A 15,296-nucleotide genomic window follows, 5' to 3' on the forward strand; every position below is an offset into this window, starting at 1 on the left:
ATGTTTTGCAAAGCAACACTTTAAAGAGAAACAGAGAAGTGTTGCAAAGGCTTACGGAGTGGAAAAAGCTCTACACAACCACATTTCAGACTGCTGCCAAAGAACAGGCAAATTCAGATTCACTTCTCAGAATGGGGGTAAACCAAATCTCTAGCATTTGACATTAGAGTTCAATTACATCTACATGACATTTGGGGCTGCATTTCAAAAGGTCTCAAATGCCAACTGACAAAACATGTGAAGTATCCTTGCAACAACACAAGGTTACTGACAGCCCTGTGTTTTTAAGACGGCAAGGAAGAGTGTTTCCTTGTCGAATGCTACGCTTCAGAAAAAATAAAAAAAAAAGCTTTTTCATCTGGTGAAATCTAAATATTCAAAATCCATTACCTGCATAACCATCAGAATGTCTTTCCGACTTCACATGGACACAATTCTCATCCATTCTTTCTAAAAAAGTATTTTTTCCTCCCACAGTGCCATTTATAATTATGTCCCACAACGAAGCCTTTGCAATCATTACCACCCCAACCGTGATCTTGCAGTTGTTTTCTTTTGCTTTGTTCAAACTTATACTTCTCCGGAGTGATTAAAATTTTTAATCTATAAATGCTGATCAAGGAAATGTGTTGAAATGTAGAGGATACACCTGCCCCTTCCCCTAAACCACTGAACTCTAAAACCTTTCCAGCAGCTATATCACCCTGCAACTCACACCTGGCAGCCCACTGGAGCTCAGTCTGGTCAGTACCTGGATGGGAGACTCCTGGGAAAAACGAAGGTTGCTGCCAGAAGTGGTGTTAGTGGGGCCAGCAGGGGGCGCTCACCCTGTGGTCTGTGTGGGTCCTAATGCCCCAGTATAGCCACGGGGACACCTTACTGTTAACAGGCAATGTCCTTTGGATAAACGTAAAACCGAGGTCCTGACTCTCTGCGGTCTTTAAAAATCCCAGGGAGTTCCTCGAAAAGAGTAGGGGTGTCACTCCAGCATCCTGGCCAAATTTCTCATCCAGTCGTGGCCTCCTAATAATCCCCATCTATGAACTGGCTTCATCACCCTGTTCTCCTCCCCACTGAGAGCTGGTGTGTGGGGAGCGTACTGGTGCACTATGGCTGCCGTCGCATCATCCAGGTGGGGCTGCATACTGGTGGTGGAGGGGATCCCCATTACCTGTTGAGCACTTTGAGTGGAATGTCCAGAAAAGCGCTATATAAGCGAGGAATTAACAACAATAATAATAATAATAATATTAAATCAGTGATTCCCAATTATGGTCCTGGTGACCCACACGCCTGTTGGTTTGTGTTCCAGTCAAGCCCTCAGTTACACCATCAAACGCTTGATTGACCTAATAATAATAATAACAGTCACCTGAAGAAGGCTCCACGGCCGAAACGTTGTGTTTTTTTTCTTCTCTTTTCAGCATGGAATAAACCTATTACTTGTTCCTAATAATAATAAAGATTAATCTCAGTTGTTTGTTCCCAGCTCTTCAGCTCTTCAAAATGATCAGCTTTTGTAAATGCAATAAAATCCCAATCTTGTGACTTGAAACACAGTGCAAACCTTCCAATGAAGCAACTTCTTAGACCAAGTATGGTTTCAACTACCTACTGAAGGTGGGAGGAAATGAAAACCCTGGGAACTGGGAACCACTGCGCTAAAACCTTCAGCAGTGAGACTATCGCCCCCTAGAGCCCATAGGGAGACATGCAGCACTGCAAAACCAGCATAGAGCTACCGACACTGGAAATGTGTACCACACAGCAACAAAGACCTACAGGGTAGGATCATCAGTATGATAACATTACCGATGATTAACATGCATAGCTGCTAAGCAGGAAAAGCCCAGACATCAGCCCTGGTGCCTGACAACCTAATACTGTAATACTGTCAAGCTTTAGATGCAGTATGTTTTAAAAAAGCATATCCTTTTAACTCAAATGTTACTGCCTAGTGCCAATTTGCACAGCTTGCCAGCCTTGCCACATTCATCTTACAATATACTGGCACCTCAGTCTTTCAGTCATATGAAGGCAGACAGCATTCATTTAATAATAATAATAATAATAATAATAATAATAATAATAATAATAATAGCTTGCACATATATAGCGCTTTTTCTGGACAATCCACTCAAAGCACTTTACAGGTGATGGGGACTCCCCTCCACCACCAGTGTGCAGCCCCACCTGGATGATGGATGCACCAGTACGCTCACCACACACCAGCTCTCAGTGGGGAGGAGAGCAGAGTGATGAAGCCAGTTCATAGATGGGGATTATTAGGAGGCCATGATTGGTAAGGGCCAATGGGAAATTTGGCCAGGACGCTAGGGTGACACCCCTACTCTTTTCGAGAAACACCCTGGGATTTTTTAATGACCACAGAGAGTCAGGACCTCGGTTTTACGTCTCATCCGGAGGACGGCGCCTTTTTACAGTATAGTGTCCCCATCACTATACTGGGGTATTAGGACCCACACAGACCGCAGGGTGAGCGCCCCCTGCTGGCCCCACTAACACCTCTTCTAGCAGCAACCTTACTTTTTCCCAGTAGGTCTCCCATCCAGGTACTGACCAGGCTCACACCTGCTGAGCTTCAGTGGGCTGCCAGTTGTGAGTTGCAGAGTGATATGGCTGCTGGTATTTAGACAAGGTGTCTAGAAGTCTTCAAAATCCCATTTCTGGAAATAACTCATGGACTCATGCAACGATAAAACGTCTGTTTTTTTTCCCCATAGGCAGCCTTTTATTTTGCAGGAATGTGAAGGCAATGTCACTTGGGCAGCATCAGGCCAGTGTGATGGGTGCATAGCAGTATGACAGGCTGCCAGCACCTATCTCCATATGTAAAAAGCTTGCAGTTGAATCAACAGGACTTAGGCCAGGTCATCCTACGCTTTTCTTTAACCTCCACAGAGCACCAACAGTTCAATGCACGCTAGGATTGTGCTTCTAGAAGCCTCACAGTAACATACCAAGAAATAGGCTCCCACTGTACAAACCAAAAACATTTTCAGGTTGTGCAGTTTCTGACTCTGGTGACCACTGGTGCTAATCTGCCTAGCTGTGACCAGTGAATCCAGAAAACACACTTTCAGCTACAGCAAGCATGCCTTCTGCTGTGATCTTTGAGGTATTCAAAGAGAAACGTTGAACTTTTAAGCATTGTAGAACCAGAAAATGACTATATTTAGAAACAACTGGAGAAGACCCTGAAACACCTTAAGCTTTCAATATAAATATACTGTGTATATAATACAGTCTGGTATTAAAGCATAAGTTTTATCTTAAAGTTTTTTTTTCTTAATACAGACATAAACCAACCAGGAAATTAAGACATATCAAGAAAAATTGTTCTGTACAAAAAACACTAATTCTAGATTTATAAGCCTCAACTAGATTTTTTAATAAGATGCAAACATACAGCACAAATTATCATCTAGGGTAGTAAAGACACCACACACACTTACCTGAAGAACCAACCAAAGACCAGCTGTCCCATTTGTTTATAGGGACAGTATATCCAAACTTAAGAATCTGCCATTTTTAATCACATAATTTTATCACAGATCTTTAGCTATGAAAGCACTTTCCTGCGTAGGCAGCCTCTGACATCAGGTCAGCAGTAAGCTGTCAGCATGCAGGGCTCTGTTTCAGTTCTCAGTCAGACCCTATTTTAGAGCCCTGACCATGCAGACATGCAGCGTTGCTCTTTGCCGGAAGATGGTCGTATTAACAGCTGTGTAGCTGCTGGAGAAGAAATAGAGGCTATCTGTGGCTGGTCAGAGATTTCAAAGACGAATGAATGGTCAAGCACTCTTCAAAACAACCCAGTTTTAATACGACAGACAAAATAAACACAAATACTTTTCACACAACAGCTTTGTTTTCGTTTTTCTTCTGAGGAAGTGGGTGGAGATGACAGAAGACTGTGGGTGTAAAATTATACAATTCTGAAGTGAATCACTCAAATGGATCATGAGGGGCAGGCAGCTGTGCAGATATTAGGCACGTATTTTCTCACTCCAATAATAAGCTGTGTTTTAGCTCTCTACATTTGCAAGAGGCGTCTAGGAGAAATTAAACGTCAGTTTCCTATTCCAACTTTTCATTTCCATTCACCTTCTGCACGGCTTTGCTCTCCTGGGCTCAAGTGAGAACGGCTGCAGATCAGATGCCATTTAGTCCTGCTGCCTGGTAGTTTAGCAGCTAAAGTGAATCTAAAAATTAACTGAGCCACTTCATAAAGAAGCCCAATTGAAAAGCACACAACATATAATGTATACAGCACAACACACAGGCGACAACATCCCTACTGTCAAGCTGTGTGGTAGAGGCATTAGGGCTACGTCTCACCAGCAGGGACTGGGAAGCTTGTCAAGCTCAAGGGGAAAATGGATGGAGAAAAGTACGGGGATAAAATTAAATCTTTCAGCAGGACAATGACCCGAAGCAGAAGTCCAAAGTTTCACTTTCATCTTGTCAGTGTATGTTCTTGACTGGCCCAGTATGTCATGACTTCAATGTGATGGAAAATCCATGTCAAAACTGGAAAATTGCTGTCCCTAGACAATCCCTAACCCAACTGACAGAGCCTGGGCAAGTTTATAAAGAATAATGGGTGAAATTTGCACAGCGCTGGTTTGCAAAGTGGGCAGAGACTTATCCAAAACGTTTCACAGGTGTACCTGCTGCCAAGGATGCTACAGTCATGCCTGAACGTTTGTGAACCCATTGCATAATGTGAGATTTATTGGTTTCTTAACCACAAAATGCATATTTAATCAGAAATTGTCACTTGAAATAAAGCATAATTATTCACCACTTTGAGTGTTTTAAAAGAAAAACCTCCATGCAGCACAATAACACACACAGTATACAGAAATTATGCAGGTGCAAAAAATAAGTGAACCCTTAGTTCTACAACTTACATCAAGGTGAAGCAGGAGCAGGTGGGCCAATGACAGAATGTTAACCAATGAAATTGAAGATCTGAAATTATGTGCTAGGGAGGAGCAAACATAAATAATTGCAAAAAAGCAGGTCAGTAACTCTTCCTGCAGTATGAGTCTAGCATCATGCCTCGAACCAAGGAAACATCAGCAGAACTGAGGGAAAAAGCAGTGGATGCTCATCAATCTGGACAAGGTTATAAAGCCATTTCAAAAAGATTCGGACTCCGTAAATCCACTGCGAGGCAAATAGTATTCAAGTGGAGGGCATTTAAAACGAAGGCAACCCTGCCAGGAAGTGGACGTCCTATTGAAATTTCACCCAGGGCCACGAGGAGAATGATAAAAGAGGTAAAGGGTCATCCTGAAATAACATCCAGAGGTCGACAAGCCTCCCTAGCTGCCTCTGGAGTAGTGGTGCATAGCTCAACGATAAGAAGACCCCTGAACAGAAAGGACATCTATGGAAGGGTCACCAGGAAGAAGCCTCTTCTGTCAAAAAGAGCAAAGCTGCCCGTCTGGAGTTTGCCAGAGACCACCTGGACAAGCCTGAAGAGTTCTGGAAGTCTGTTCTGTGGACAGATGAGTCCCACAATTGAACTATTTGGGTACAACAAGAGGGCCCCATGTTTGACGAAGAGCCAACACAGCCTACCACCAACAAAACCTTATCCCTCCTGTCAAGCATGGTGGTGGGAGTGTCCTTGTATGGGGCTGTTTTTCTTTCTCTGGCCCTGGGCAACTAGACATCACTGAGGGAATCGTGAATTCTTGAGAAGAATGACGGGCCATCAGTTTGAAAACTCAAGCTGGGCACAAAGCTGATGTTTCAAAAAGACAACGATCCGAAACGTTTAAGTAAGTCCACTAAAGAATGGCTTAGGAAGAAGCGTTTCCGTGTCCTGGAATGGCCAAACCATAGCCCTGACCTGACTCCTATTGAAATGCTGTGGCAGGACCTGAAGGGGGCTGTTCATGCAAGACATCCTTCAAACCTCACAGAGCTGGCGGAGTATTGTAAAGAGGAGTGGTGGAAAGAAACCCTCCAGCAAGATGTCAGGGACTGACAACTGGTTATAGGAGGCGACTGCGGGAAGTTACTGCTGCTAACGGAGGTGCCACATGTTATTGACTGTTCATTTACTTCTGCACACAGGAATATCTGGTGATTTGTTAAATATCACAGTCTAATAATCTGCGAGTTCAAATCCCTTTTTGTGTGTGGGACGTCTTTATTTAGGATATTAATTCTATATATTCATTCATTCAACAGTTCAGGTTCATATAATATCTCTATATCTAAAATAATGACCAACTTCCAAGCATGAGTGTAGGACCAAGTACTAGTCGTATTGGCTTGACGGAAATAATTACTCACGCAACCACCCTTTTCATGTTTTTGATTTTTAGTTTTTAATTCTGAGTGTTGGCTGATGTTCAAATTCTTTCACCCATGAAAGGGTTTAGTTTGGGTATTCAGGTTTTGAATAAAAAGATTTGTTTTAAAAAATGTGTGCATACCATTTGCAGCTCAACAATACGGTTGGTACATCACTGGAGGGCGTAAATACTTATGCAAAGCACTGTATAAGCCAGGTGGCAATGACAGGAGCACAGTGTAAGCATACTTCAAAAAACAAGGGAAGGACTGCAAACGGAAACTGCTTGACTGATCAGATGAGCAAAAGCAAGACCTGCTACAGTGATTTTGATTAAAAACATGATTTCTTCCAATTACCTATATAATTACTTATTACTCATTTATTTGTCTGGTGCTTTTATCCAAACTGGCTTACATTTGGACATTTATACACCTGGGTATTTTATTGTGTTCAGGGGTAAAACAGCAGTATCTAGCCTGGGATTTGAACTCACAACCTTCCATTTACAAACCCAAAACTCCTGACTGCTGCTTGACCTGTTGTAGTTCCCCATAGCATCCTGTTTTGGTTTAAAGGGGAACAATGTCTCAGACCAGTTATTAAAACTCAGTCACAATATAAATTCATTGACCATATACTGTATATAAAAAAACAGTAAAATTCAAATTATCTCAAAATCATGAACTTGGTGAAAGTACTGCGAGTCGCCACATTATCACAAACTCGTATTCGAGTTCCATGAATTGCGAAGTGATGCGGCCCTTCCTGCTCACTAGTCACTGTGATGACTAATGTAAAAGTGATGCAAGAGCGAACAGGTACAGGTTGTGCAGCAGACATTTCACCGCAGAAATGTTCCAATGTGATCTGCATGCAGAGGTAACAAGTAAGTTCCATTTATCAGCAATATTTCTATTGGATTAAAAGAGATGTCTTCACAAGCCTGCATGTTTACAGTGCAATAGGTCCACTGCACCTCAGTGGAAGTTTTGTTCCCTCATTCTGAATCGCAGAACACGGCTCTGCGCAGACCTGGAAATTTAATCTATTTTGTGATGTAAACTGGAGGTTTTACAAGTTACTGTGCACATTTTACTTCTATTGTGGTTGGAAATGCACTCAGCACTGCTGACTCTTTCTCACCCCGAAGTCTAAAAACAGTGTTGCAGTTCCCCATTATTACCATGAAGGCTCCAAGTTCCCTACATTTCAGTACAGTCAGATCAATAACAACTTTTTGAAACCATCAAAATAAGTTGTTCCAGTTCCTCTGGAGACACTTTCATAAAGCATAAGGTAGCTGCTTTTCCCAAGTTAACCTTTGTTAAGAATCAGAAGGACACATTTGACGAAGAGCCTCACAGCTTCAGCGGAATTATTTGAGTCAGTGCTGCTGATACCCAAGTTCCCGGAGAAACACAACCTCTTCCTCTAGCATCAGTTACAGTTCCACACCAGAGAGGTGCTAGGATGACCTAAACCAACTGCCACTTTAATTTTAGCTGCCATCAGGATAGTACTAACTGCAATGTGTATTTATAAAACAACACTTCCATGCTTCAAATCCCCACATCCTGTTTTGAGAATGCTTGGAAGTACTTTTAAATTCTAAATAATAACTCTTATACTCCAGAGCAGCTGTAGAAATTTTAGTCAGTTGTGCTGTTACAATGTACACTGCTAAAAGGCTAATCTGACTATTGTACACAAATAAAACTGTAAGTATCACATAGGTAGTACACAAAACACTGCAAACCACCATATGGAAACTAAAGATGATTTTGAAGAGGAAATGAAAATATTTGCTTTCAGATTGGTTTGCTCAGAAACACCAAAGGATCAATAAAAAAAAACATCAGAAGAGTCAGCGACAATATCCAGATTCTGATAAATCTGAGAAGTTTGAAATGAGGGCACATTTGGTGTTGGACTGTCTTTAATTTCATATCAATCTTTTTTAAATGTTGTTTTGCTGCTTATAGCTATAGCATAATCCTATGATACTCCTATTGTAGGATCATCTGCACATCGGGCTAGTTGACCTGTCTAGAAACTCAATCATCAATTCTAAAAAAAGTAGGAAGAGCAGTGGCCCTAGCAGTAGCTCTGTGGTACTCTAGTAATTACATCACCCCAATTTCAGCCCCTTACTGTATCTGTACTCTCTTTTCTATCCATTAATACACAGTTCACTGAAAGCCTATTGCTTCTAAACTGAGAACTCTTTTTTATATGACCCATGTGAAAAAGCCTTCTATTCCATATGGTAGTTCTGTAGGACTCTGTTGTTGTCGGTTCTTGTTCAAAGATCTTCAACACGTTAACTTAACAAGACTTGACTCTTAATCCATGTTGACTATGTCCCATATTTTCCATAACCTGACATGTTGAAGTCTGACATATGGCTCAGTAACTACTTGGTTCGGTTTTATCGTTTTTATAAGTGGACATTAACAATTTTCCAGCCTACACTTATTACCCCAAGCTCAGGCCACTGCTAGAAAAGTGGCACCAACGGCTTCCGAATTTACTCCTTTTGGATTATTAAAAGAAAATTCTTGACTGTGCCCACTGTAATGCCGTGGGCACTGAGATGCCGGGAGATTAAACCGGACGGCCTGTGCTGCTGCAGGAGGGGTGGAAGGGAAGGAACGGACTCACCGGCAGAGGGCGGTGTGGTGTGGCTCTCAAGCAGGTCCTCCAGGAACTGACCCGGGGGAGGAAAGGGCGGGGCCGGGTCCCTGGTCTCGGCCGCAGGCCAGGCGGATCCCTGCCACAGGCCTGAGGGGGAATCTCTCCGAAGGGTCATGTTCAGCGCCTGCTCGCTGAACAGAGTCTGGATCAGCCCCAGGTCCAGGGTCGACACGCTCCTTCCGTTGAGCACCAGGATCTCGTCCCCCGGCCGCAGCCCTGCAAGCACGGCGTGGGCAAATGAGGAACAACTGCAGCCCTCGGGAACGGGCAGAAACAGTTCCGTGAGTCACTGCACGGCGCTGTTTACTGTGGGACTAACCTACTTAAAAAAAACACCTCGGAACTGAATGCAGTCTTGTTTTCACCCCCCAAAAAGGCCCAGCTGTTTTTTTTTTTTAAATCCTGCACCATTAGGTCATGCAGCTGAAAACAGTTTTCTTTTTGTGCTCTATAAATAGCCTCAGCGCTGCAGCTTTCCTAATGTGAGGTATCAATGGACTGCTGTTTACGCAGAAAACGGAAAAAATAATGGAAGCAATTGCTTTTTTCCTCCACTTCAGACAAAAATACTTGAAACAGGAAAAAAAAGAATCCAACTGATCATCTCTTACCTATATACCTTATTCTGCTTGCCACGTTTATTTATTTTGGCCAGGCGTACTCGGATCTTTGGATTTCTAGGTCTTTAGGTCTCGCAAAGCCAGTCAGAAAAATTCCCGTTTCAAAATAACGTGAAACAGCTGTGAGATTAGTACTACAGCAACTCTCTGCTCCCCCGAGGGGCTGGACTCTCAAGCAGTAAACCTCATGGCATTCGAGATGCCCAGCTCTCCCTGGCTTCCTTCATTCTTGTCCAATACAGGCTTTATCACCGCCGTTCCAAAGTCAAAGGGAGAAGCTGTGACTTGCAGCTTGCAGTTGTTCTTGACCGCCTCGCAAATCAACTAATATATAACTACGCATAATGTATAACTACGCATAGACAGCACAACAACGCACTGCAGAACATACTGTATACCTCTTAGTCTTACCGAGAACGGAGTGTAACGGGGCACCAAGATTAAAAGATCTACCTTCGCTGGATGCCACTCCGTCGGGAAGCACTTCACTGACGAATATCCGGCTGTTCCTGAACCCGTCCACATGACCAGTGACCGCAAATCCTGCAACACAGCACGCAGCCCATTACACATATTGCACATAGAGAATGCAAGAGCACAGCAGACACAGCCATAATCAATAAGCTGACATGCAGGGTGCGCAGGACAGTGACTGTCCAGCAAGTCTGTGTTCAATAAATGAAAGTGGAAACTTCTGCAAAGCCCATTCTTTATAGTAACATCCATCCAGCCGATTCTGAACGGTACGTCTAATTCTGGGTCCGGGAGGAGCTGGGGCCTATCCCAGCAAACAACGGGTCAAGGCAGGATACACCTCGGATGGGACGCCAGTCCATTACAGTGCGCACGCACGCACAAACGGTCCAATTTTCACAGAAGCCAATTAACCTTCCAGTTTGCAGACTGTGGAGGGAAAACAGAAAAATGCAAACCCATGGAGAACATACAAACTCCACGCAGAGGGCACACCAGGTCTGAAATTGAACCCAGGGCCCAAACACTGAGGCAGCAATGCCGACCACAGCGCCACCGTGCTGCCCTTTATAGTAACAGCAAAACAAGAGTTAATTACCTCTCATTTTTAGACTAGTTTTTTAATGCTTTTTTTCTAAGTTGCAATTTCAGACAGTTCCTTTGATTTATAATGAACAGCTCCAAAATTGTTGCCAGTTTTTCCAGTGCATCTCCACAATCCGAGAGCTAGACAGGGTTACTTCTCTGGAACTTACCAAAGTCCACTGTACTTGGAGACCTGGACAGGAGCAACTGGTAAAGATTCAGAGGTATAATTTCTAATTCATCATACACCTGTAAAAATGAAAAGAAACTTCATTAAAATAGTAAGAATGACCAAAAAGTTGTAGGTACTATTTTTTTGTTTAATGCCCATTCCAATTTGAAATCTCCAGTTATTTTTTAGCTTAACTTGCTGCTATGAGAACCCATTTATAACAAAGTAATGAGGACTTGTGCACCCCCTCCTCCAACATGCCCACCAGTCTGAGCCATTTGTCATTTGCTACACTGCAAGCTACACAGTGTCTTACAGGGAACTGAGCACCACCTGGAGGAATGTCATGTCTCTTACTCATTTCACTGCAGTCTGGCAGGTTGCTGGTACAACATGCCCCTGTACAACAAGCACAGAAGAAAGCCCCACCCATCTCTTGTTCATACAACCAATTATCTAATACTTATCTAATACTCTGATACTTGGAGAAGCACATTCACAGCCATGTCAATTAAGTCATGTCACCAGAAAAGCTTTAATTCGAAAGAGAACTAGGAAACTGGGTTTACAAAATCAAACCACAAACACGGGTTACTAGATTTAACAGCCTATTTACCTAAGCCTAACCCCTAACCAGCAGCCATAGCACTCTGAAACTCACAATGTGCAGCCCACTGAAGCTCAGCAGGCGTGAGCCTGGTCAGTACCTGGATGGGAGACCTCCTGGGAAAAACTAAGGTTGCTGCTGGAAGTGGTGTTAGTGGGACTAGCAGGGGGCACCCACCCTTTGGTCTGTGTGGGTCCCAATGCCCCAGTATAGTGACGGGGACACTATACTGTAAAAGGCACCGTCCTTCCAATGAGACATAAAACCGAGGCCCTGACTCTCTGTGGTCATTAAAAATCTCAGGGTGTTTCTTGTTTCTCAGGAGTGCTACCCCGGCTTCCTGGACAAATTTCCCCCTGGCCTTTACCAAACATGGCCTCCTAATTATCCCCATCTCTGAACTGGCCTCATCACTCTGCTCTCCTCCCCACTGAGAGCTGGTGTGTGGGGAGTGTTCTGGTGCACTATGGCTGCTGTCGCATCATCCAGGTGGGGCTGCACACTGGTGGTGGTGGAGGGGATCCCCATTACCTGTAAAGCACTTTGAGTGGAGTGTCCAGAAAAGTGCTATATAAGTGTAAGTAATTATTTTATTATGATTAAAAAAAGATCCAATTTCATTTGAACCCCAATCACTTTTCATGGAACCATCCCACAACAACCTTTGCCTTTAGGTCCCAAACAGCAGCAGAGGACAGAATGACCCAACGCTGCAGTTTGGTGCTGATCTTGTCAGAGTCTCACCAGGTCCTGGATGAACTCGTTGGATGCGGGGGTGCTGAGCTCCACGTTCTGCCCCACTGTTCTCCGAAGGCGCAGACAGTGCCTGCCTGGGTCTAGTTGCTTCTTCTGTAGCACAAAGAACAGATATTTGCTCAGTCTTCAGTTCCCCCTTACATATCATTGAACAGTACCCTTTCATCTTACACTGGGCTTCAATTTATTCATATGCCTGGGATAATGCAATGCAGGCGGTTCTAGCAAACAAAATGCAATCACATTTTTGGTATCCGTTACAGAAATGAAAACATTGCAAGACTAATCGCTCCGAAATAACAGCAGATCTTTCTAAACAGGCAATCTTCACATTTCTGCATACCCTGTAAATGTCAACAGAATACTGCAGCATTTTTCAAGTGTTGGCATCTCAAAACATCCTGTATTCGGCAGTCCTGAACTAAAACTGCGCTATTTAAGAAACCATCACGAAAAAAATACAATAATAACATTTATCGAATCTTGCAACTGAGAAAAAAAAGTGATGACTTACATTATAAAACTAATTCTGCATTTTAACACAATGTAATTTTAATAACTTGTGCCCGTGAATGTATTCCCACATCTCCCCTTTTACAGGTCACATAGAATAGAACATTTCAATATCACACAATTTCAAGTTCTCGCAGCATTCATCCAAATAAATCATGCTCTTCAGGCTCTGTCCTTGAGTGACGGAGACTTAGAAATACTTAAGAAGGATCTCATTCTGCACTCCCAACAGTAATATTATTGACATCCACGTCCAGAGCCAACGCTCACAGAACAGAAAGTCTTAAGCGGCATCTAGTGGTGCGATTCGGAACTACACCTGGGTTTTACTTTTTCCTTCCCAACATACAGTAACAATGATCTGTGCCTTTGGACAAATCACCTGGATATTTCTCTCTATTTTTAAGGGGTCAGTTTATTTTCCTAGCTGTACTTATGCTTCATTTGAGAGATGACCATACAGACACAAGGTATAGCACAACAACCGTTTTGGTCGTGTTTGCATTCTTAAAAAGAAGTAATTTTTCATCACACGTCTGTTCAGACATATACATAACATCCAGAAATTCTAAGTGTTCAACACATGAACAGGCACAGGAAGGAAGGTCAAATAATGAAACTGTTTCAAAGACTGCTAGACATAGGGTTATACTTTTGTTGAGACAAGCAGGTTAGGAGCTTGTAAGTACAGATGTGCATCAAAAGAGACAATTGAAACAAGGATAATATATATAATCCTGTGCATATTGGGGTCTGGGCTTTGGACTGGCCTGAATACTCTGTGTTAACCTTTCTTTTTGGGCTTTCCTGAACCTCTTACTCACTTGCTATTTTTAGTCAACATTTTTCACAATGCAGTGTTTCGTGTAAAGCACAGAGATCGAGTTCTTAAACGCCTCTGTGTAGCACTGGAACGAGACCATCGTGGGCTCTTTTTCTCCCAACGATAAAACAATGTCTCGTAACTGAAGAGGTTTTTACCTCAGAGCTACCAAATAACTTGCTCAAAGTATGTGGGAAAAAAAATGTTTTCTTTTCTGTACAGTTTGGGAAAGACCTTGGCCACATCCATGAAAAGGGGCCAAAAATAAACACTGAAAATGTCAGCTTTTTCCCATGAGAAAGTGTGTTTCTCCAATCTCTCCTCCCCAGGAACTGGCTTCCCAAGGATGTTCATGTTAGCATCACATTCGCTGCTCCTAATAAAAGCTTTCTCCGCAGGACCCTGGTCAACGTGCAGTACGTGCATGAAATCACAGGACAAACACGGTAACTTACAGAACACGAAGCATGATAATGTGTAATAAACTGTGGGCACCTGCAGCAGAAAGACATCAATAGTCCAGAATAAAAAGGACAGAAGACAAGACAAGCTTAAAAAACATTTCACCATAGTGAAACCTCAAAAATAGGTATGTCCTATCATGAAAACAAAAACATTATCGATTACACGATGTACACGGGTGATATTCACTAAAGGCTCTGGACTGTGGAGCTGAAAGAAAATGAAGACCACTATCGGCAGGTCGCCAGGGCAGAAGAGGGCTCTGTAATCTTCATCCCGTGTCTTGCTGTGTTGCAATACGTTACTGAGTTGTCACATCTATGACAAGCTGCGTGTGCTGAACTTCCATAAACTCCTCTCTCTCTGCTCACCTTACATGCAAGGGAAAGCACATCCACAACCATGTGGTCCTGTTTTATAGGCACTGTGACGGCTTGGTTGTCAGGCATGTAGATGTAGACTGGAGTTTCCAAAGCAGTGTCCCAGTGGCTGCTCTCTAGGGGTGCTGTGCAGTGCAGACTGGCTGAGCCATCTAATCTCTGTTGAAAGAGCAAAGAAGTGAGGTACTGTAATTGAAGAAAAAAAAGACACAAACAAGATGGTCGCTGGTATCAAACGTTCAGGTAGGTTTTTACCTATCCAGTATTTAGAAGTTATAGTACTGTACATAGTTTCATCTACATGTGAATTAGGTTGTAAAGTGCTCCTCCGTTAAAGGTTTTCCAATGAAGAAGCATCTTTTAGATGCAGTTCACTTAGAAAGCTCAAGTGGCAGATACGGATCACTGTAAAATCTGTAGCCAGGTTCTGCTTGCTAAACAGGATGGTTTGTGTGATTCAGTTATTATTACTAACAATAACAACAAGAACAATTCCTTGCATTTGTGTAGTACGTTTACCCCCAAAGGATCCCGAAGCGCTTCAAACACAGGAGGGGACCTACTGAAGTTCAGCCCTTCTGCGCCAGCAGCCCCACTAGGCAAACCAGGCAAGGAAGTAAATACTGGCTTCAGCAGCTGAATTAAGGGGGAACTTTAGGAAGACCAGACTGACTAAGCCTACAGTCGATTTTAAACGCCTGGGTTAACACATTCACCTCTGCATTCTTTCAAACTGCTCCATAGGATCTTAAATGAAAAAAAAAAGCAGCCAGGAGCCTGGCTTAACATTTCATCTGAAGGACGGCACCTTCTATAGTACATTGTCCCTGGTCATCATACGGTGCTTTGGGTTGTACCTTCCGGCCAGGA

At 43.1% G+C, this 15,296-nt stretch overlaps 1 protein-coding gene across 6 annotated transcripts in view; it reads right to left on the reverse strand.

Annotated features, from left to right (window-relative positions):
* Positions 1-15,296, reverse strand: part of tiam2b (TIAM Rac1 associated GEF 2b) — a 120,507-nt gene that overhangs the window by 24,993 nt on the left and 80,218 nt on the right. For all 6 annotated transcript variants that reach the window (XM_088626599.1, XM_088626603.1, XM_088626598.1 and 3 more), the window contains 5 exons: positions 14,418-14,585; positions 12,237-12,341; positions 10,884-10,962; positions 10,108-10,197; positions 9,002-9,250 (listed from right to left, as the gene is read on the reverse strand). In XM_088626599.1, coding sequence (XP_088482725.1) covers positions 9,002-9,250; positions 10,108-10,197; positions 10,884-10,962; positions 12,237-12,341; positions 14,418-14,585 — 691 coding nt within the window. The remainder of the gene's footprint in view (positions 1-9,001; positions 9,251-10,107; positions 10,198-10,883; positions 10,963-12,236; positions 12,342-14,417; positions 14,586-15,296) is intronic.

This window comes from Lepisosteus platostomus, chromosome 3 (genome assembly GCF_059453375.1).
Source record: "Lepisosteus platostomus isolate fLepPlt1 chromosome 3, fLepPlt1.hap1, whole genome shotgun sequence".
NCBI classification, from domain to species: Eukaryota; Metazoa; Chordata; class Actinopteri; order Semionotiformes; family Lepisosteidae; genus Lepisosteus; species Lepisosteus platostomus.